General features: G+C 43.7%; 3 protein-coding genes across 5 annotated transcripts in view; 1 reads left to right on the forward strand and 2 right to left on the reverse strand.

Moving 5' to 3' along the window:
* Window positions 1-1,929: 1,929 nt before the first annotated feature.
* LOC118361026 (G-protein coupled receptor 37-like 1) lies at window positions 1,930-5,311 on the forward strand. The gene is made up of 2 exons (XM_035740726.2): window positions 1,930-2,866; window positions 3,561-5,311. The coding sequence occupies exons 1-2, from the start codon at window positions 2,198-2,200 to the stop codon at window positions 4,386-4,388; spliced, it is 1,497 nt and encodes a 498-aa protein (XP_035596619.1). The 5' UTR covers window positions 1,930-2,197; the 3' UTR covers window positions 4,389-5,311.
* Window positions 5,312-10,433: 5,122 nt separating this feature from the next.
* On the reverse strand, window positions 10,434-14,024 carry LOC118361029 (ADP-ribosylation factor-like protein 8A). Its single transcript, XM_052482756.1, has 7 exons — window positions 13,637-14,024; window positions 12,988-13,068; window positions 12,684-12,757; window positions 12,467-12,560; window positions 12,136-12,203; window positions 11,885-11,955; window positions 10,434-11,802 (listed from the first exon to the last, which is right to left on the reverse strand). The coding sequence occupies exons 1-7, from the start codon at window positions 13,757-13,759 to the stop codon at window positions 11,747-11,749; spliced, it is 567 nt and encodes a 188-aa protein (XP_052338716.1). The 5' UTR covers window positions 13,760-14,024; the 3' UTR covers window positions 10,434-11,746.
* A 213-nt stretch (window positions 14,025-14,237) lies between these two features.
* Window positions 14,238-22,500, reverse strand: part of LOC118361027 (tyrosine-protein phosphatase non-receptor type 7-like) — an 8,509-nt gene continuing 246 nt past the window's right edge. Inside the window, exons 2-13 of one of the 3 annotated variants that reach the window (XM_052482754.1) lie at window positions 21,527-21,624; window positions 21,350-21,407; window positions 20,995-21,031; window positions 19,399-19,588; window positions 19,112-19,301; window positions 18,935-19,016; window positions 18,756-18,841; window positions 16,262-16,399; window positions 16,036-16,146; window positions 15,723-15,880; window positions 15,184-15,297; window positions 14,238-14,691 (exon numbers count right to left, since the gene is read on the reverse strand). In XM_052482754.1, coding sequence (XP_052338714.1) covers window positions 14,523-14,691; window positions 15,184-15,297; window positions 15,723-15,880; window positions 16,036-16,146; window positions 16,262-16,399; window positions 18,756-18,841; window positions 18,935-19,016; window positions 19,112-19,301; window positions 19,399-19,565 — 1,215 coding nt within the window. In that variant the 5' untranslated portion in view covers window positions 19,566-19,588; window positions 20,995-21,031; window positions 21,350-21,407; window positions 21,527-21,624 and the 3' untranslated portion in view covers window positions 14,238-14,522. Of the gene's footprint in view, window positions 14,692-15,183; window positions 15,298-15,722; window positions 15,881-16,035; window positions 16,147-16,261; window positions 16,400-18,755; window positions 18,842-18,934; window positions 19,020-19,111; window positions 19,302-19,398; window positions 19,589-20,994; window positions 21,032-21,349; window positions 21,408-21,526; window positions 21,625-22,500 lie in introns of all 3 variants that reach the window. The other 2 variants (XM_035740729.2, XM_035740727.2) reach the window with 2 other exon arrangements.

The raw sequence follows: 22,500 nt of genomic DNA on the forward strand, positions 1-22,500 counted from the left end.
GACCTGATCATCAGTGCTACAGATTCAGAATTTTGATATGTAATACGTTTTAAATCCTTTGAAGTGTGTTTTACATAGCACAGTTAAGCCAGGCCGTCTCTTTATGTCCAAAGCTGAACAGTTATTTTTTTAAAGATGTTTCTTGTGCATAGATATGTCTGCCCTGCAGTGACCACGTTCTTCGTTATCTATTGGCACAGCAACCATAAAAGGCCTCTCCTGCTGGGGAGACACGCCGACTGCCTCATTAGGGCATAGCATTACACATTTCAGTCTGACCCCAAAACTTAGCCTCTCTGGGGTCCTTGCCACAGATGACCCATGAAAAAGCCTCAGTCTTGCCCCTGCATCCGCAGCCAATGACCACCATATATAGGTACAAGAGAAACTACATTATAAAATATATCGGCCAACACAGGTGTAAGAGTGAAAATACCAACATATTTTTGTCAATTTGGAACAGGAGAGACAATTATAGCCTACTAGGTAACATGTTAGCTTTGACAGTGAGTTCCATACCCTGCTTCATGAATGGCGTTTGTACTTTGTCGACTGTAAAATATGCTCTCCGCTTCAAAGGACACTAGAAACATACAGTATCTGAGTCTTAGGAAGTCACCTTTACTGTGGAACCTGCTCACCCATTTATTCACAGAGAGATGAAGACTCATCCCATCACCTCCCTCTTTACAAACAGGGAATGACTATCCTGCTTCAAGTATTTAAAAAAAAAAATTCAAGCATTTAGGGCAGTGTATAAGACAGTAGTTTTGGAATTGTTAGTTAGATTACTTGTTGGTTATCACTGCATTGTCGGAACTAGAAGCACAAGCATTTCGCTACACTCGCATTTAACATCTGCTAACCATGTGTATGTGACAAATAAAATTTGATTTGATTTGATTTGGGAATGTGCAGCCTGTCCTCAAAGATGTAACACAGTAAATGTATGTCCCTCCAATTAGTATGATGTGTTACTTTTGCTCATGTTACATAAGACAGAAGGTTACGGGAAGGATGGGTAGGAATATAACATTTAATGTCTAGCAGCCCAAAGGTTGCGTGTTTGAATCACATCATGGACAATTTGAGCATTTTAACTAATTAGCAACTGTGCAACTACTTACTACTTTGTTAGCTACATTGCAACTTCTTAGCATGTTAGCTAACCCTTCCCCTAACAGAGAGGAAGAGGTGAAGCTAGAGGGTCTACCCCCGTCAAAATCTGTCAACATGAGAATTATTTTTTTAAATCCCCACCTGGTCTGCTTATATTGGTCTGGTTATTAAGCAGACCAAGCAGACCAGGAACAAGTGGCCTGTCTTTCCGCCATTTGGACAGCGCCTCCACATTGTTAGGGCGGACACAAGACCATCGCATGATTATATACAGTATCTCTGACCCTAACCATAACATTAACCTCTAACCCTAACCTTAACCCCTAACCCTAACCCCTAAACCTAATCTTAACCCCTATCCCACATTCTAATTGATTGTAAGATTAAGCAAACATCTCCACCTTTCCTATGGGCATTTCCTGTTGATACTGTTGTAGGTATAGTAGGGGGAGCTGAAACAGGACACACTTCCTTTACTACCAAAATATAGGGCACCTTTGGATAACACAACAGATCTGGTTATATAGATACTACACATCCAATAAAGATTTATGCATTTGTCCTTATTGATGTTGTGCCAGTCTCTTTGTTTGCATGCCATTTTATTTCCTGAGGGATTCCACCACAAAGTGATATTGAAATGAATGGGAATAGATAGGGATTGGGGATTGATGTACTTTTTGCATAGATACTGCCCCCTACATGAAAAACATGAAACTGCAACTGATATGTCCAAGTATTTTGACCAGCAGAGGGCACTTTTGGGGGTCCACAGAGAAAAACAGATGGGGTTCGACTGTTGTCTTTCCCTTTCCAAAGGGACCAGCTACCCATGTCTGGGCAGGCAGTGTACTTGTTAACAGACTCACAGATGCTCCTATAGGACTGCAGCCACAGGACGCAGAGAGAGAGAGTTCCCCAAGCTTCAGCATCCTCACCACAGATTGGCACATTCTTCTCTTCTCCTAAATGAACTTCTGCTGAGGGGCCTTATTTTTTACCACGTCTCCTGCAGTGATCAAAGCTGGCAAGTTTTGGAATTGAAAGAAAATCTACTTTTCAGGCTACTCATCTCACGATGATTCCCTTTATTTCATTGGTGATACTATTGACAGTGTGGGCTTCCGATGCAAAAAATGTTCCACAGACAAACAGTGCATCTGTTGAAAAGGATATGTCAAATGTCGACATTCAAGTCATTCAAAGCCATGGTTATGGTGATGAGGATGTAAAACAACTGCAATTTGACAAACAGCACAAGAGAGCGCCGCGGGGCGCAGAGACCATGGACACAGACGCAGGTGAGCCTCAGTCTACCTTCTCACAGTCTTATGAGAATGAATTCTTCACCACACCCAGAGCCACCCAGTTCTCTAACTCAACCCTAGACACTGGAGCCACTGGGGCCAACACAGATGGGGACCAGGACAATACCAGCACCACAGAGCGGGGCATCACCCACATCCACAACCCTCTGTACCCAGTGACTGACAGCTCCTACACTGCCTACGCTGTCATGTTCCTGTCCCTGGTGGTGTTCGCTGTGGGGATTATAGGGAACCTGGCTGTGATGTGCATTGTCTGGCACAACTACTACATGAGGAGTGCCTGGAACTACATCCTGGCCAGCTTGGCTTTCTGGGATTTCCTGGTGCTCTGCTTCTGTTTACCTGTGGTGGTCTTCAATGAGCTCACCAATAAGAGGCTGCTGGGGGACATCTCATGCAGAGTGGTACCATATATGGAGGTGGGTTTGATTCCCTTAGCCCCCCACCAACATCATCACCCCCCCCCACGCCATGGTGGAATCACTGTGGCCTTGTATGAAAATGATTAATGAGCATGGCTATGATCTGATTTATGACATTGTTTCAAATCAGCCAGTAAAATAAACGTATGGGTTGAATAATGTTTATGGGCCACATAGTGTTTTGAATTTTTTTTGTAACTGTTTAAAACTTTTACCAATGTAATATTTATAGTACAATTTTATGGTAAATTACATAGTTGTATGTAAGCCATGCATTTTGTGTACAATTTTATCATGTCAAACTACAATTTAAAACTAAGAATTTTACATCTCTACAGCTCATGTAACAGGTTGGAAAGACTGCTTCCATGTTGAAACTGTTGTCTAATTGAAATGGCCAGTGATCCTGCCTTTGATCTGTTCTCTCAGACGGGTCATTTATGAGTGATGGGTTCAGAGTCTTAATGGGACATTTCTAGTTCCAGTGACATTCTGCTATAAAATAATGCTGTGCTAATAAATGGTGTGTGCAAGGTGTGAAAACGTTTCCCTCATTCCACCCACATTTGTAGGTCAACAGATCATAACTGTCATACAAAAGAACCATCTGCGGTAAGGATTTTGCAGAAGCAACAGCACACCATGAAAATTCTAGCATAGCTAACAAGTTTAACTCCATTTATCCCTCTAGGTGACTTCCCTAGGGGTGACTTCCTTCAGCCTGTGTGCCCTGGGTATCGACCGCTTTAATGCTACCACTAGCTCCCAGCCCAAGACCCGTCGGGTGGAGCGCTGTCAGTCCGTCCTGGCCAAGCTGCTGGTCATCTGGGTTGGTTCCATGGTGCTGGCGGCCCCAGAGCTGCTCCTATGGCAGCTCAGCCAGGCCGTGTCTCCAGCCACAGGGGCCTTGATGGACTCCTGCACCATGAACCCCACCTCCAACCTTCCCGAGTCCATCTACTCCCTGGTCATCAACTACCACGAGTGCCGCATGTGGTGGTACTTTGGCTGCTACTTCTGCCTGCCCGTAGTCTTCACCCTGCTGTGCCAGCTGGCCACCTGCCACGTGTCCAATGACGGTATCCCTGAGCGTCTGGAGGAGCGCTCCCCCTCCAAGAAGCAGAAGATACAACACAGTCAACAGGTGGAGCGCCAGCTCAACTGCACCGTGATGGCCCTGGCCGTGGTCTACGGCATCTGCGCCCTGCCAGAGAACGTGTGCAACATCGTCCTGGCCTACACCGCCATGCCCATCTCTGATGACACCGCCACCCTACTGGCCCTCATCAACCAGTTTTTCTTGTTCTTCAAGTCGTCGGTGACGCCGGTACTGCTGTTGTGCCTCTGTAAGTCCCTGGGCCAGGCCTTCATGGACTGCTGCTGCTGCTGCTGTGAGGAGTGCCAACCCGGCAGTTCCTCTTCCCCTGGCACCGAGGCCAAACTCAAGAGCACATCCTCCATCTTCTTTGACAAAGCCAAGGACAGCTCCACCATCCTGTCAATCAGCGGGTCCAGCTGAACTGGCTTCTCCTGCCTGCCTTTTCTTTCCATCCTGTCACCTAACCTGATTAGATGTGGTAACAAAACAACTCACCTTTCAGCAGTGGACATTCCAACCTCAACCTCACCCCCTTTCCTCCCCAGTCCCACCACACAGGGATCAGATGCTGGACCTCTCCATGGACATGCCTTTTGTTTTCAGTGTTATTAGTCAGAGGACTGGGACCATTGTCAGTGCCACCTTCTCTGTACCTTTTAAAATCTGTAATGTCTCTCCTTTTGATGTTCTCTCCAAATAGAGACCACACCCCATCCAGTTTTAAGGTGGTTACTTTTACAGGAAGTTAAGACGGACTAAGTGCAGATTAGGAGAAGAGCTCCATTTAATATCTTTGTAGAAGTGTCACCCAAATGTTTTCATCCTACGGATTATTAGATCAAGATAAACGGAGTATTATGTTAGATTATTATGATAGGTTTGACTAACTAACATTCCCTTGGAGCCTCAGAGTGTGGGGCACTGAGATAATTATTTTTGATGTCACAGCCTATTTACATATCTGTTAAACAATGTGTGTTCTCTCACTAGCCAACACAGACAAGTGTGCCATAGAATTTTCTTCATGTCCCCCCCCCCCCCAACTCCAGATGGAGCTAATTCATCTTTAGCCATCCCGTATCACTGTATACATTATTACTTAGAGTTTTATTAATAATCAAGAGGGATGGTTAAGACGTAGTAATTTCCATCAAAGTGCTGTGAATAATAAATATTTGACGAGATCATCATGAAAAGTCACTGTACAGAGGTCAAGGTTATCAACCGGTTATAAGAAGGTCAAGAGAGAAGTCACCTCATTTTGTGAATAAGAGAAAAAATGGTTCTGGGATGTAAATCTGGCTGTAGTGTTGTTAATTTATCCAATAAAGGTTTATAATTTATCAGTTCTTGTCATTTTTCTCCTAGAGGGGTGTTGGGTGATTAGTGCTTGACTGAGCATCCCATTGACCATCTGAAACTCAATAATGGGGTTGTCCCCCTGAGCTGGAGCATATTTGTCCTCTCACTGATACAGGCTTTGGACAGCAGCAGAGCTGCTCTCATAAGGGTATCCTTGTTCTCCAGGGGCCGATGGAACCCTACATTCTGAATATCAATGCCCTGTTACTACAGTTGAGTTGCCAGGTTACCGTCCCAAAATTCACGTGTATTGCAGACTGGCCAAAGCCGGGCAGGCTTTCCACCATTTTCTCACCCTGCCCTGTTCCCCCGGAAACAAGGGGTTTTAACTGTCCAAATCAACATGGGGTGCTGCTGCATGTTCTCTCGTGTTGTGGTGAAGGATAGAAGGAAAATAAATGATGTAGAAATGTTTCTAGTTGGTTTTATTTCACTTTTTTTTTAAATGGAGACGGACAAGGGCTAAGGTCAAAGTTGAATTTCTATTTCTCAATTGCCACCGAAGTAATGCCGACAAGAAAGAGGTAAGACGGGGCTGTTTGAAAGGGGATCATAAACATTGCCCAATTGTTTTTACAGGCAACATACCATAAATCCTTGGAAATAAGTATTACAGTATTACAGTATTACAAGCTTGCACACAAATAATACACACTGGCAGTGCCAGAAAATAGATCCATTTACACTTCTGCACACTTGTCTTTGGTGTTTCACAAATATAATACTAATGATTTCTCCCTAATGACTTCTTGCTCAACGTGTTTTCAGTAATCGGACAATGCAGGGCAAAACTGAAATAGTTTCATAAAGTATTCAGTCATGTTCTTTTCAATCAAATGAGCCACGATCTCAGCTTTGTACAAGTACATATGATCTGATCTATGTTGATACCTTCTATCCTATTTCTGCTTGTGATGCCAGCTCACTATGTCATCATGTACATTGAACCTTTCATCCTGGATGACTCATTCTGTTTCTTCACCTGTTGTAGTGCTTCATAAACCGTCCCTCTGCCTTAGTCCTTGTATATTAGTGGACTGGCGTTGGATGTTGTGGCAGGGGCTGTCTGTTGATTTGTGTTGGTGGCTTCATTAAGGAAACAGAGAGGCGACTGTTAACTGTGCAGTCATTAGTGGCCAGGGGAGCTGAAGAGCTCTGTGCTCACTGCTAATGAGGCTCCAGCACCTCTCTCTCTCTCTCTCTCACACACACACGCAGTCATCTGCCCAGGCCCTGACAGCCTCTGAACAGGCTCAAAGACCTAGAGAGAGAAACTCTAAAGAGGTCAACCCCCCGACAAAACACCCTCCTCTGTCTAACCCTGTCAATCAGTGCATATTTTAAGGAACCAGACTGTCTCTGTAGATTCCCACTGACTTCTAAGTCAATCACCATTGGTTATTGGTAGGCCCTATTGGCTTACAGGTGATCTTTGACATGCTTTCCAATAAGGTTTTCTTGAGTTTCATTGTGGCGGTGATCTCTGATTGAACCTAGCCCATCCATCAGAAAATGATCATGTCACCAAGCCCTAATATAGCCATTACTTAGGTGGGAATTGAGAAAGAGAAATTAAACTTTGACCTTATTGTTGCGACCGTTGCAAAAAATAGAGCAGGTAACGTTGCTATTTTGACCAGGCTGCTGCATGCAGACTGACACTTTGATTATGCTTTTTCATAATAACAATGACAAGTTGATGTCGGAGAGCAACAATAAAATGACCATGATTTAATATGTGCCAAAGTAGGTAAGATGATAGGAGACATTTAAACTGAGTTGGCAAGACTTTGAAACATATTACCACAATCATGACGAGCTCAGTTGGCATAAATAAACATACAGGCTTTGTTGCCGGCAATACCGTTCAGATATTTAAAAAACGTTGGCGGCATGCTAAAGTTGGTAACAAAACGTCTTGGTTTAAAAGGTGTGTATGAGAATGCGTGATTGTTTTCAGACTGTGAATGGCTCTCATGGCTGTCTCAGACACTCTCCGTGTGAATGTGTGATTGTTTTCAGACTGTGAATGGCTCTCATGGCTGTCTCAGACACTCTCCGTGTGAATGCGTGATTGTTTTCAGACTGTGAATGGCTCTCATGGCTGTCTCAGACACTCTCCGTGTGAGTGTGTGACTGCATGTGAATGTTTTTTGTATGGTGAGAGGCAATTCTGTGTGTATGCCTATGTCATTGAGTGAGAGAGGAGAGAGTGTGTCTCTCTCTCATGCTGCATGTCCTCTTTGGGTTGGCTCAGTGAACGCAGACTAATATGCCCTGAATGTCCCCACTTATGAACACAGAGCTGCCTCACCTCCCCCTGATGCGGGAACAGTGTTTGTTTTGTTCTGTGGGAATACTGACGAGGGTGGGGGGGAGCTCTCAGAACCATTCACCCCTGTTGTCATGGCAGAGGCCTGACAAGGCAGAGGCCTTGGCCCTTCCGAGAAACACAAACTGATCTGAATCAGAGAGATTGGCGCAGATCCTGAGCACGAACGGCCACACACACACACACCGGCCCGCTCCGGACCCCAGGCTTCTATAGCCACCGGACCACCTTGTTCTCTCTGGACAGGAAGTCCTGGTGAGCCTCATTATATTGTGCTGTGATGCCAAGGAGAGACAAAAACAGAACTTGTCACAACTCGTTTGTATTCATGGCCAATGGCGGTTAAACCCAGAGGAGAGTAGAGAGGGAAGTAACTTATTTTCAGCTTTAGTCTGGCCATTCTGAGATCACCACTTCCATAGCACCTCTCTGGTACCCACAATTACTCCCCTCTTTGGGGTCTGGGTGATTGGGAAGCCCTCCAAAACACCTCAATCCAACTTATTTGGATTGAGGTGAGATTTGCCATACACAAAGGCTTCACACACTTGTTGAAAATCAGTTCTGCGAAAGGGAGTGAGAAAGATTGTGTTGTGGGGGTAGAAAGAAATCCCCTTAATTGTGTCGTGTAAGCATGTTAGAGCCTAACTGCTGTTTTAGGTGTAGAGTTCTTAGTTTACAAATCCCTCTTCCATACCAGCGTTTGACTAAATCTAAAATGGCAATTTTTGCATAGTTAAATACACAGAGAAAAAAATACACAGTGACAACAGATCTCTAAAATCAATTATTTTAAAGTAAAAGTGCCAGTCAGTGGTATTAGTTTCCCCACAGGGCAGCATTGTGTGCAACAGACAGAACAATATAACGATGCAACATAGTAGCCTGCTCACCATGCTGCTAGGCTAAATACTGCAGAAGTGGATCATCTCAAAGTGACAGCCCTGAGGTCATTAACCATGAATCCTGCCAAACGTCCATTCTAATGCACAACCTTCTATCATTACAAAATGTCCCTCAGAATGCTCATTATAATGCGATAGAAACCAGATCTGAAGAAGTTTAAACCACATACATACAAATGTATACCATGTATGCGTTCAGAATAGTTTTGAGGGTATGACTGCCTTAGTCTACTCTCAATCACCCAGAAAGGACCTGTGACTGGGAAGCTACTGCCCCCTGCTGTTCACAATACTTGCTTAATGTAGGTAGGCTTGGATCTTCCCTTGAGGAAATCCTTTACACACACACACATACATATGAACTCAGCAAAAAGAGAAACGTCCACTCACTGTCAACTGCGTTTATTTTCAGCAAACTTAACATGTGTAAATATTTGTATGAACATGACAAGATTCAACAACTGAGACAAACTGAACAAGTTCCAGACATGTGACGAACAGAAATGGAAAAATGTGTCCCTGAACAAAGGGGGGATCAAAATCAAAAGTAACAATCGGTATCTGGTGTGGCCACCAGCTGCATTAAGTACTGCAGTGCATCTCCTCCTCATGGACTGCACCAGATTTGCTAGCTCTTGCTGTGAGATGTTACACCACTCTTCCACCAAGGCACTTGCAAGTTCCCGGACTATTCTGGGGGCCCTAGCCCTCACCCTCCAATCCAACAGGTCCCAGACGTGCACAATGGGATTGAGATCCGGGCTCTTCGCTGGCCATGGCAGAACACTGACATTCCTGTCTTGCAGGAAATCACACAGAATGAGCAGTATGGCTGGTGGCATTATCATGCTGGAGGGTCATGTCAGGATGAACCTGCAGGAAGGGTACCACATGAGGGAGGATGTCTTCCCTGTAACGCACAGCGTTGAGATTGCCTGCAATGACAACAAGCTCAGTCCGATGATGCTGTGACACACCGCCCCAAATCATGACGGACCCTCCACCTCCAAATCGATCCCGCTCCAGAGTACAGGCCTCGGTGTAACACCCATTCCTTCGACGATAAACGCGAATCCGACCATCACCCCTTGTTAGACAAAGCCGCGACTCGTCAGTGAAGAGCACCGTCTTAGGCGTCTCACAGTACGGACATCACTAATGTATTGCCCTGCCCACATCTGCAGTCCTCATGCCTCCTTGCAGCATGCCTAAGGCATGTTCACGCAGATGAGCAGGGACCCTGGGAATCTTTCTTTTGGTGTTTTTCAGTCAGTAGAAATGCCTCTTTAGTGTCCTAAGTTTTGATAACGGACCTTAATTGCCTTTTAGTGTCTTAACGACCGTTCCACAGGCGCACGTTAATGAATTGTTTACGGGTTCATTGAACAAGCATGGGAAACAGTGTTCAAACCCTTTACAATGAAGATCTGTGAAGTTATTTGGATTTTTACAAATTATCTTTGAAAGACAGGGTCCTTTTTTTTGCTGAGTTTATATATGGTAAGAGGTAAAAGTTGGCGGTGTCACTGCTATTTTTCCTCATTGACTGAGTGATTGCAACCTCGTCACAACCTTTCCCTCAGGTTGTGACGAGTGCCGTGGCATGGACCTTTACTGAGAGCAACAGAAACACTAACTTTTTCCCACATTGCCTCCTTCATACACACAAAACAGACAGACAACATCACATGGAAAGCACCAACCATCACCATCATCCCAACAAGCCAAAGCTACAGTGAGATTCTGTATTGTTTGGCAACAATAACCATATGAATTCTGCAGAGCATGTATGAAGTTGTTTTCACCATTGTTTTTAGTTAGTATTATACACAATCATCAATTTAATTGAAACAATGTACAAACAGGTTAAACCAGATACAGTATTTACTATTATTTGCCATAAAAAATAACCATTTTTTGTTCATTCTCAAAGGTCCCACAAATACTTATGCCCAAGCATGCAAACAAATAAGTAAAGATATTTTGCTGCGGGTTGTCAATAATCAAAAATGACTTAGGTAATTTTGGCAATGTAGGAAGCAGAATAATTCATAGACATGTAAGTTTAGTTTATACAAAATTAGATAGAAGCCTTGACCGTTAGTGGCACCTGTACAATCTCAATTTATCGAGTGGACTTCTTTATCAACAGTCACCGAATAACAGATTTGACATTTTATAATGGGGTTATTCATGACTCGTGATGAGACAAAAACTGGCCAAGTAGTATCTGTACATTACTGGTTGGAAATGAGCTATTACATAAATTAATGGTAAGAAAGGGGAAAGAATATGCAAAAATCAATAAATATATATTTTGTTTATAAACCATGTGTTGCAGATGATGCTTGACCATAGCCATGGCCTATGAAAATGTAAAAAGGCCAGGTTGCTTAGTTTAAAGAAACCCTGTCTGCTGTTTCTAAAGTAACAGAAGGGTGTCTGGGCGACAGACAGAGATGACGACATATCACGCAAATGTATATATAGATATATATTGACAATAGAGATTACGTCAAGGGTACTCTTTAACAACACCTACCATTAGCCTTTAAAAAAATGAGAGGCGGAGATACTTGTACACACTCCAAATATTTAAATCAAATGGTGTAATGCTCCCCCTTCAAAAAAGGTACATACATGTACAGTACAATTTCAGTTGAGCACCGACATTGGGAAGTGATAAGACTATGGCCCGAGTCTTATATTGTTTGAGATTTGATATCAGCGTTCTAAACTTGACTTTGGGGCTGTAAATTGATGCAGTGTTCAGAGTCCATAGTCTTTTCTACTTATTGGGATCAGAGGTTACGTACAGTACTCCGCCCTGTCTCCGGATCAGTTGAATATGAACCTCAACAGAGATGATGAAGTATGAAATATGAACACAATTATATATTTTTTCATTTTTCAGGGCAGCTAAGTACCACTTTATCCATCAGAGGTCATATGTCACTACAATAATTATTATATTACAAAAAAGAAAATAAACAGTGCAAGTAAAACGTTTCCAGGCTCTCTTCAGGAGAGTGGAATCAGGCAAGGAGTCTTGGCAAGAGAGGGCCATCCAAAGAAAATAGGGGGAGAAAGGACAAGCTTGGGAGGATAGAGGACAGGGTTTAAGGGACCTGTGCAGGCCTGTGGGGCGGTCTCAGGGCTGTGACCGTGAGATGAGGTTCTCATGAAGTGCTCCGCTTGGTTCTGGAGTGCTGGATCAGCCACTGTAGTGTTATATCTGGGGGTAAAATAACAGAAGTTTAAAATGAAATAAATAAGAAAACAGGAAATAACAAGTCATAAAGTCGTCAGATACTGACCAATGTTGTCCTTTTCCTTGCAAGAGATAGAGTAACAGCAGATTTCTCTGTCCTGGATGGCTGAGAGGTTCCTGTGGATCACAGAACAGCCATGAGGATCACTAATTCTCACACACACACACACACACACACACACACACACACACACACACACACACACACACACACACACACACACACACACACACACACACACACACACACACACACACACACACACACACACACACACACACACAGCTGGTGCTTACATCCTCTCAATCAGCTCTTTCTCATCAAGCGACCCAGGAAGATCTCTCTTGTTCCCCAAGACAAGAACCTGTGAGGGGGAAACGATATGGAGAATTGGACAAAGTCAAAGTAATATGAATATAGGCCATTGAGCAGACGCTTTTATCCATAGCTACTTAGTCATGAGTGCATACATGTTACATATGGGTGGTCCCAGGAATCCAACCCACTATCCTGCATTGCAAGCGACCCTGCTCTACCATCAGAGCTAGAGGACCACACGAGGAAATTGAAGCAATTAGGCCCACTACTGTAGCTATTAGATCAGCCAGTTCTGTATGGGGTACTCACGGGAATACCCTGGAGCTGGGGCTTGTCCAACAAGTTGTGTAGTTCATTCTTAGAGGCCTCAATTTTCTCTGGATCAGCTGCATCAACCATGTACCTTTAAAATGATATGGTTTCAAAAGGTTGAATAAATATCCTTATTTGAAATGGGCAACCAATATAATTGACCACCCCCACCACAAGCGGTTGGAGGCATGACTGAGTCAATGCTGTTACTCACACGATGGCACTGACTCCTCGGCAGTATCGCTCCCACATACTCCTGAATCGAGGTTGACCGCCGATATCCCACAGCTAGAAAAGCAAGGGAACAAAACATCAATGCAGCCTTGATACTGTGAAGCTAATCCATTTGACACCTTACACAATTAATAAAATAGCTTCAGTGAGTCACAGTCAATCTGAGAGCCCATCCAAGATCCCCCTAAATACTTAACTCTCCTCTCGCTGGAGTAACCAAGTGATGAATCAAGTATGACCATTAAGTGGCCTGACCCCTGTCCTTGACCTGGCAATGTACTGACCTTAATGGTGACGTTTCCCTTGGTGATTTTCCTCATGTTGAAGCCCACTGTGGGAATCATGTCTTCACTGAACTGGCCAGACTGCAAGGGGTTAAGAATAGAGGTGGGTTACAGATTAAGTTAAATGAAATCACCTGGCAAATACTGTTTGTAATATTGCTAGGACTTAGGATCATATTTCACAATTTGTCGCTCATAAAACTGACCCTAGTAATTTCATGAAAGGGACTTAAGAAATACGATTGAATGCACTGTGCACATGTGAACACTGTCAGGACATACACATGTGTGATGGGGGGGATGATGATTGGCGAGTAGTGTCCGTTTCCACAGGTCACGCACGGTGTGGTGGCACTACTGCATGCCTCATGTGCATGCTGTCGTTAAGCGAACAGAGCTAGGGTCATCATCAGCACCCGTACATGTCAGCAACGACAAAACGGTAGCTTCCTCGCTAAAGCCGATATTTAAATTGTCATCGAGACGTAGCTAGCTGACGTGATACAAAATGGATATAACAACAGAAGCTAGCTAACGCTATCTAACTGCTGAGATAGCAAGGCGCTTGCGTTGGTGGAGCACACATCTCCATCCGTTCAACAAGGACACATCAGCAGATCAGAGGACAGCAATAAATGATTGACCGTACCGCAATCACGTTCACGAAGGTTGTCTTTCCCGAATACTGTAGTCCCACCAAAGTCAACTCCATCTCCTCCTTCCAAAATAGTGCTTTAAACCAGTCAAGGAGCTTGTTGATCAAAGCGATCATTCTGGGAGCGTTGTGATGGCACTGCTACTACTGGGAAAGGGCGCTTGCTCGCCAGCTAGCTAACGTGAGTTACAAGTTCCCTAGCTAGCGCTATCTAGCGTGCAGTAACGTTACATACAGAACGAATAGCGTGCCTGTAATGAATACTCGCTAAATAATCTGTTTTGCGCGCACGTGTTGGCTATATTATTTGATTTTTTTTCAGTTATCTGCCTTGTTTACTATTCCTCTTTCCTCCCTGTCTGTATTTTCCAATAAGGGTTGTTCTTCCTCATTGAGTGGGGTTTCAGAATCACGTATTGAGAGGAGTGCTCGATAAAGAGGGTACTCAGCGCAAATGAGGCTCTGCTTTCCCGAGACTTGCCCTCTGCTGGAGAGAAGGAACATTACCGTAGCTCGTGTGTATTTATTTTCTGTTCTACATATCACCATGTATTGATCAATGATGAAATAAACCTGGAACCTGGAAAAGCATCATATAATAATACATGTATTTATCTACTATATGTATTTATTCTTCAGCATGTCAAGTGAACTGCAATTAGGTCTAATTAGAGCCAAGGACATTATGCATAATACTTGTTTTTATTATCATGGTAGCAAATATGGACAATATTAATACTAATGATGTTCAATAAAATTCTAACTGCATGGTGTGGTGAGTACCACATCACATGCCCATCAAAATGCCACAATCAATGTCACGGTCAAGAGGATGAGATGGCCACAGATTTCCAGGAGCTTATTCCCCCATGCGGAAATATCAAGTTTTAGCTGGGCTTTCTCTGTCACCGCATGTCCCCGTGGTTTTAATGGTCTGTATGGGGACAGGGCTCTCTGAGCCACTGTCTGTGTTCCCCAGCTGCCTACTGTACTGAGCCAGGGTGAGGTACAGGAACTGGTACTGCTCACTGGTCTGGATCATACCACCCCTAAAAACACAGAGGTGGAGAGAGTGAGGGAGAATCATCGTTTAGGACAGCATCCCCAAACTACACCATTTTTTTCATAACTCAAAATAAATATCAAATGCTGTGTTTGAACCAAAGTGCTCACTTGATAGTTCATGTGATAAGTAACAGAGTTTGGTTTAAATTTGCTTGTCACTTTAGTTTCACGTTTTAATGTCACATGCACAAGTACAGTGAAATGCCTTTCTTGCGAACTCAAAGCCCAACAATGCAATAGTCAATAACAGTGTATTACTAGAAATATAGAAAAAATACGAGAAATAAGAATAATAAATATGAAATACGCAATTAAGTAAGTAAGCATACTATATACAGGAAAGATTTAAAATAATAGTTTCAATAGCATATTTACATGGGCAGGGATAGTGGAGTGATGGAGGTAGACATGTATAGGGGTAAGGTGACAGGCAACCAGAAGCAGGGCGGATGGCCAAAGTGTGTAGTGGCTAGTACCTGTCCAGGCGTAGCTTACAGACGATCCGAAGCACATCAGCCTTACTAGTGTGTTGCAGCTGTAGGCATCCAATGCTGCTGGCGATGAAACAACCTGTTCTGCCAATCCCTGCACTGCAAGACAGAGCCCACGAGATCATGTCAAATAGAGCTGTAACATTCAAAACGTCTGTCATACAATGTATTTATACTTCAGTCTTTCTGATACAGTATCTACCAGAAATACACAGTCCACTTGTACATTATACTGTATATCACAGCACAAACGGAATTCCGTAGCATTCACCTTTGCCGTCAGTAAGTGAATTCAAGCCATTCACCATGAATCATTTCGGAGCCTAATTCTGACTGACATGGTATGTGAAAGGAGCCTCCCTAAGGTGTCGCAACGTATAAATCCTCTGTCAGTGAGAGCCGTTCAAGTAGCCTAGGGCTATTTTCTTTTCAAGGACATTCTATCTTACGTCATTGTTTGATCTTTCACATTTATTATATTGATAGCTAATGAGAACCCGTGTTTAGGGGTGTGCTAGTGCGACCTGCAGTGGACGATGGTGGGTCCTGGGCTGGGTATGGACTGCCTGTGTTCATCCACATCCACCACCAGTCTGAGCAGGGGCCCAGTGCAGTCTGGGGTCTGGTGGTCTGGCCATGTGGAGTACCAGTAGTGTCTTACCTGCCTGTTCTCTGAGCCCACCTGTCAGACACATTGTTGTTAGTGAATTATTTGGTTCATTCTTTCATTCATTCAATCATTCATTCAGAAGTTCGGAATTTTTAAAACTGGTGTAACCCAGCACTTTGACTGGCATTACTTCACACTTTACAGATGATAATAACCTACTATCTCACCTGTATAATCATATCTCGAATGGTGTAGCCATCACATTCTTTCACAATGGACACTCTGACCTCAAATCTGCCATAGCTGCCGTCCTTCTCTGGCCAGTAAAGCTCGCACTTCTGAAAAACAGGACACACTTTTTGTAAACTGTAGACGTAAACATCAATATGTCTGTCAACGGAAACCATTGATGAAAGCTATGGAGGTGGAATAAAATTGACATATCGCTGTCACCTCGTTCTTCTCCTTTAGCTTGGTGATCATGACAATGGTGGTGGATCCCTCCTGCCACACCATCTCCCAGAAGTCATGCACAGTGTTGAGCATGGGGCCCTGGGTGGCGATGTAGGCACTGGGTGCACCGTTGTAACCCTGCGTGGGAGACAGCAAGAGTTGAGGCTGTGTCGTTCGTTTCCACTTTGACTTCCTGTGGGTTTCCTTGGTTGACATGATACACCCACGTAAACCAACCGTATCACTCTTTACATCATTGAAGGGCAAGCTACAGTTGCTGCATCCATTTTTGGACTGATAAATGAGTGATATGTAGGATTGATTTTTGAAGAATATAACTTAGAAATGCCTCATGAGCTTAGTCCAACTGTAGTACACTCTTAGAAAAAGGGATCCAAAAGAGTTCTTCCGATGTCCCCATAGGATAACCCTTTTTGGTTGTACTGTAGAACACTTTTGGTTCCAGGTAGAACCCTTTTGGGTTCCATGTAGAACTTTGTGAGGAAAAGGTTATACATGGAACCCCAAAGGGTTCTACCTGGAACCAAAAGTGTTCTACAGTACCTGGCACCAGAAATGGTTCTTCAAAGTGTCCTCCTTCGGGACAGTTAAAGTGTCCTCCTATCGGGACAGTTAAAGTGTCCTCCTATCAGGACAGTTAAAGTGTCCTCCTATCGGGACAGTTAAAGTGTCCTCCTATCGGGACAGTTAAAGTGTCCTCCTATCAGGACATTTAAAGTGTCCTCCTATCGGGACAGTTAAAGTGTCCTCCTATCGGGACAGTTAAAGTGTCCTCCTATCAGGACAGTTAAAGTGTCCTCCTATCGGGACAGTTAAAGTGTCCTCCTATCGGGACAGTTAAAGTGTCCTCCTATCAGGACAGTTAAAGTGTCCTCCTATCGGGACAGTTAAAGTGTCCTCCTATCGGGACAGTTAAAGTGTCCTCCTATCAGGACAGTTAAAGTGTCCTCCTATCGGGACAGTTAAAGTGTCCTCCTATCGGGACAGTTAAAGTGTCCTCCTATCAGGACAGTTAAAGTGTCCTCCTATCGGGACAGTTAAAGTGTCCTCCTTCGGGACAGTTAAAGTGTCCTCCTATCGGGACAGTTAAAGTGTCCTCCTATCAGGACAGTTAAAGTGTCCTCCTATCGGGACAGTTAAAGTGTCCTCCTATCGGGACAGTTAAAGTGTCCTCCTATCGGACAGTTAAAGTGTCCTCCTGGGACAGTTAAAGTGTCCTCCTATCGGGACAGTTAAAGTGTCCTCCTATCGGGACAGTTAAAGTGTCCTCCTATCGGGACAGTTAAAGTGTCCTCCTATCGGGACAGTTAAAGTGTCCTCCTATCGGGACAGTTAAAGTGTCCTCCTATCGGGACAGTTAAAGTGTCCTCCTATCGGGACAGTTAAAGTGTCCTCCTATCAGGACAGTTAAAGTGTCCTCCTATCGGGACAGTTAAAGTGTCCTCCTATCAGGACAGTTAAAGTGTCCTCCTATCGGGACAGTTAAAGTGTCCTCCTTCGGGACAGTTAAAGTGTCCTCCTATCGGGACAGTTAAAGTGTCCTCCTCAGGACAGTTAAAGTGTCCTCCTATCGGGACAGTTAAAGTGTCCTCCTATCGGGACAGTTAAAGTGTCCTCCTATCAGGACAGTTAAAGTGTCCTCCTATCGGGACAGTTAAAGTGTCCTCCTATCGGGACAGTTCAGGACAGTTAAAGTGTCCTCCTATCGGGACAGTTAAAGTGTCCTCCTTCGGGACAGTTAAAGTGTCCTCCTATCGGGACAGTTAAAGTGTCCTCCTATCAGGACAGTTAAAGTGTCCTCCTATCGGGACAGTTAAAGTGTCCTCCTATCGGGACAGTTAAAGTGTCCTCCTATCGGGACAGTTAAAGTGTCCTCCTATCGGGACAGTTAAAGTGTCCTCCTATCGGGACAGTTAAAGTGTCCTCCTATCAGGACAGTTAAAGTGTCCTCCTATCGGGACAGTTAAAGTGTCCTCCTATCGGGACAGTTAAAGTGTCCTCCTATCGGGACAGTTAAAGTGTCCTCCTATCGGGACAGTTAAAGTGTCCTCCTATCGGGACAGCCGAAGAACCCTTTTAAGTTCTAGATAGCACCCAAAGTATAAACTTGTTTTACTCCCATGTTTGTAAACAAAGTAAATGTACACATACACTGTATAGACTCAAAACATGATTAAAACTATAATTTTTTATCTCATGTATGGTCAGTACTTGCATCTATAGCTCTGACTATGAATTTGAGAGTGGTTACATTTCTCCAGCCCCATCCCACAGCTTTTTTTGCAAAATAGTGGTGGCGAGTACGCTTTGTTATAGTTTCAACTGCTGATTGCCACTTTAACATACACTGTGCAGTGTGTATTCTTGACTTTCTCCTCACATTTTGTATTACTCTTACTTTAAGTTTGCTTGACACAGTTGTGTCAAAAATGCATAAATAAAGGCCATGGTTGTAATAATGCCTGATTCTAACCTTTATGTAGTTTGCATTGATGTATCTCCCAGTATCACCCGCTTCCTCTGCTGCAGGGTTTCTCAAACACACACGGGTCTCAGGATCTGGTTAACATGATTATACTGTTTACATTGCCTGGGTGCCAGCGTGTTTCAGCATTTATCAGCTATTTCGTCACATATGACTTAGGCACTCACTTGGCAGTATGGTCTTGTATCTGTCTTTTAAGGCGTGCCCTGGAATGTCCAGCTCTGCAGGGATGACGAAGTTTGGAGGAATCTTCTGTTGGAAAGAATGGACAGGCTAAGGCTACAGATTCCACCTGATCCTACATGCAGTCAATCTCTGCACGTACAGTTACAGTAGATATTAACCTGGTACTCTGAGTTCAGCCTGCTGGTCTCGTCAGATGCCTCCTGCAGCTGAGAGGGGGTCAGAGGGCGTGTTGAGGTCCTCAGCAGGTGGAGGAGGGTCTCTCTGGGGGTGGAGATGGAACACAAGGGCTCCACCGCACCCAGGCTGAGGCTGTTCACGTCCAGCACCAGGGACACATTGGAGCCCCGTCTGAGGATGTATGGAACCACAGAGAGGACAAAAGGTCAGGAACTCTGTTCAATAAATATAATGACAGTTCTGTTTATTATCATGGATGTCTCTCTACCTCTCCTGGAGCTGGAATGGTTTGCGAGGAGCTGTGGCAGCAGGGCAGGGGAATGACTGTTCCTGGTCCACAGGTTGTGATGATGATGGGGATTCTACTGACTCATTCATGGTGGTGTGTGGAACGACTGGGAGGTTTAGAAGGATACAACCATACTCTACTGACATCTGCTCATAGAGTGAAAACAGACCTGAGAGAGAGAGAGATAGTAGTGAACTAAATTTAGATCAACTAGTAATTTAACTATATTTTGCATTAGCTTGGTGGTAGCTGAACTAAATTCGAATCTATGTAGTCTTTTCAGTATAACTTTTTTTTTGCTGCCATGTAGTGTTGTAGCTACAGTAACTACTGAAAGTACACACTACTTTTTTTGGCTGAAGGAGCCAATCATTTCCAGCATCAGACCTGCCTAATGGTCACTTGAAATATTGTTTTCGTGTTTAATAGGCTAAAGTGATCTGTTCTTGCCATTTATAGTCTATGACAGGGATCATCAACTAGATTCAGCCACAGGCTGATTTTTGCCTGAGTGGGCTGGAACATAATTACTAATAATTTGTAGACCGCAAATTGACCGCAAGAAGCCCAAACCGATATAATTGACTAAAACATAATATTTTTGTCACATCTTCTCCTGCAACGCCCTCAACTGCTCATCCTGTGTCGCCTTGATCTGCTGCCTCCCCCAGTGCTCTTTCCCTCTGTGTGTGTGTGTGTGTGTGTGTGTGTGTGTGTGTGTGTGTGTGTGTGTGTGTGTGTGTGTGTGTGTGTGTGTGTGTGTGTGTGTGTGTGTGTGTGTGTGTGTGTGTGTGTGTGTGTGGGGTGTGTGTGTGTGTGTGATTGTGTGGGTGGATACAGGTGTGCGGGGGTCAGAGCAGATCTCCACCAGCTGCAACCTGTTCCATAATCAAGACCTCTACTAATACTCAGCCCTGCCACTTTCACGCTGCCAGATCGTAATCTCTGCTCAGTCAGTCTATGTTGCTCGCCATTTGTTACTATTCAGATCCAGTTATCCTGTTGTGCCTGTTTTCCTCTCCGCTACAGTTCTGCTCACTCTGACTCTGGTCCCTGTCTCCAGTCCCACGTCTCCTCATCCTGCTACTCTTTCCTGGATTCCCCACTCTTATTACTCCTTTAGATTCCCCTCTGGAACTGCTTACCCTGTCCCAACCCCTCTCGCTCCAGCCTCAGCCTCCGTACCTGGTTTCCAGCAACCCGCCCGAGCTTCCCCTGATCTGCACTCCATATCCCCCTTGTGTTTTAATAAATACCTTGGTTACTTTATCCCAGTCTCCTCGTCTGAGTCTGCTCTTTTGTTCCTCTTTTCTACTCTGCGTAATACATTTCAAACCTTGCTTACGTTTGTATACAATCACATATATATATATATATATATTTTTTACCCTTTTTTCTTTACTTGGGGGGCCCCAAAAAATTGCCTGCGGGCCACCAGTTGGGGAACCCTGGTCTATGACATTTCAGATTTACATATGATAATTGTTCACAAAGTAGTTTGGATGTAGTGTACTGCTTTTTCGTAGGGGTAGCTCTAGGGTAGCTTAACTTCTGTCAGTGTGAAGTAATTGGTACCTTGGTAAACTATCTTCTCAGAGTAGCTTCCCCAACACTAGAGATGGAGAGAGAGAGTATTAAAGACTGTTAGTGAATTGACCTGTTGACCTTTACTGCCCACATCACTAATTCTGTGACAAACATACTCAGCCATTGTTTTTTTCCCTTCTCTCTGTTCAACTAGTCTACCCAGACCTCAAAACTGGCATGAATCACACACGATTTTAACATCCAAAATCTCCATGGATCTTGTAATGAACTATTCTATTTTTATCACAACTGTATTATACGTTTATTGCTTTATCACATTATTCCTTATTATACCAACACACCACAATAGCAATTAAATTCAGATGGAATTTGAAATATTTACCCTTATCAGCTCTTCTTGTCAAAAGTACAGCTAATGAAATTTCTCAAATCCCCTAAAACTGAGAAATGACATTCACAACACATGACACTCAGTAGAAAAACACCATTGATGAACAATTTCTGTTTCAGATCATCATTTCTTTCCCATCTCTTGTTGCCAAACTGGATCTATCCATACCTGAATCCTGGGCTGCCGATGTGTCAGAATAATCCAAAGCCAAATTCAATATCTGCCGTTGACATGAACCAACCAGGGCGAGAAGAAACAAGTAATAACTGGAAAGTGAGAGAGAGAAACAGAAAGAGAGAGAGAGGGGGAGAAAGAGAAAGAGAGAGAGGAGAGAGGGGGAGAAAGAGATAGAGACCGTGAGAAACAGAAAGAGAGAGAGAGGGGGAGAGAGAGATAGAGACAGTGAGAAATAGAGAGTGAGCAAGAACAGACGTGCAATCTTTTTTGACACAGTGCCTCGGTATGTTAGTAGGCTAGCCTCTTTGGCTTCAGGTGAACGTCTAAACGTGAGAGTGGCTGAAACATCACTAACAAGTTCCTGGAGGAAAGAGAGGCAGAGAGAATATTGTGAAGCTGAGATGCTTTGGGAATAGGTGAATCAGTAGTCATTCCTCAATGACTCCAGGCTCAAGGCTGGCGCAAATGTGCATGTCAATAGCTGCCCATGATTTATTCATCATACTAACATTCTGTTATGCATAAATGTGTGCACATGGTGTATTGGATTTGCTGATGAAGTCCTTGAAGCTGCATTGTATCAGACAAGTAAATTATGTAAAAAAAAAAAAACAATAGACAGAGAAATACTCTCAGATACATAAATAGCTTTAAAATTGTATTTGATTTGATCTCAAAAGCATTTTTAAGGAACTAAACACTTCAGTGACCATACTAAATGATGAAGAGGTGATGTGGTCATTGATATGATTATTACTTATAGCACAACAAATGATACAGTAAGGAAGCTCAGAACATAACCGTAAGCCGTACTGCAGCTGAAAGTATGCATCAGTTCATCTGTATGGGCTTACATACAGCATCAGACTGGCCAGAGTCTTCCATGTTCTCGGCTAAAAGGTGACATTAATATGATGATGGGGGAAAACAATCTGTAGTCCACCTGCAGCCATACAGTACAGTAT

The sequence above is a fragment of the Oncorhynchus keta genome, chromosome 28 (assembly GCF_023373465.1).
Source record: "Oncorhynchus keta strain PuntledgeMale-10-30-2019 chromosome 28, Oket_V2, whole genome shotgun sequence".
In the NCBI taxonomy this organism is placed as follows: domain Eukaryota; kingdom Metazoa; phylum Chordata; class Actinopteri; order Salmoniformes; family Salmonidae; genus Oncorhynchus; species Oncorhynchus keta.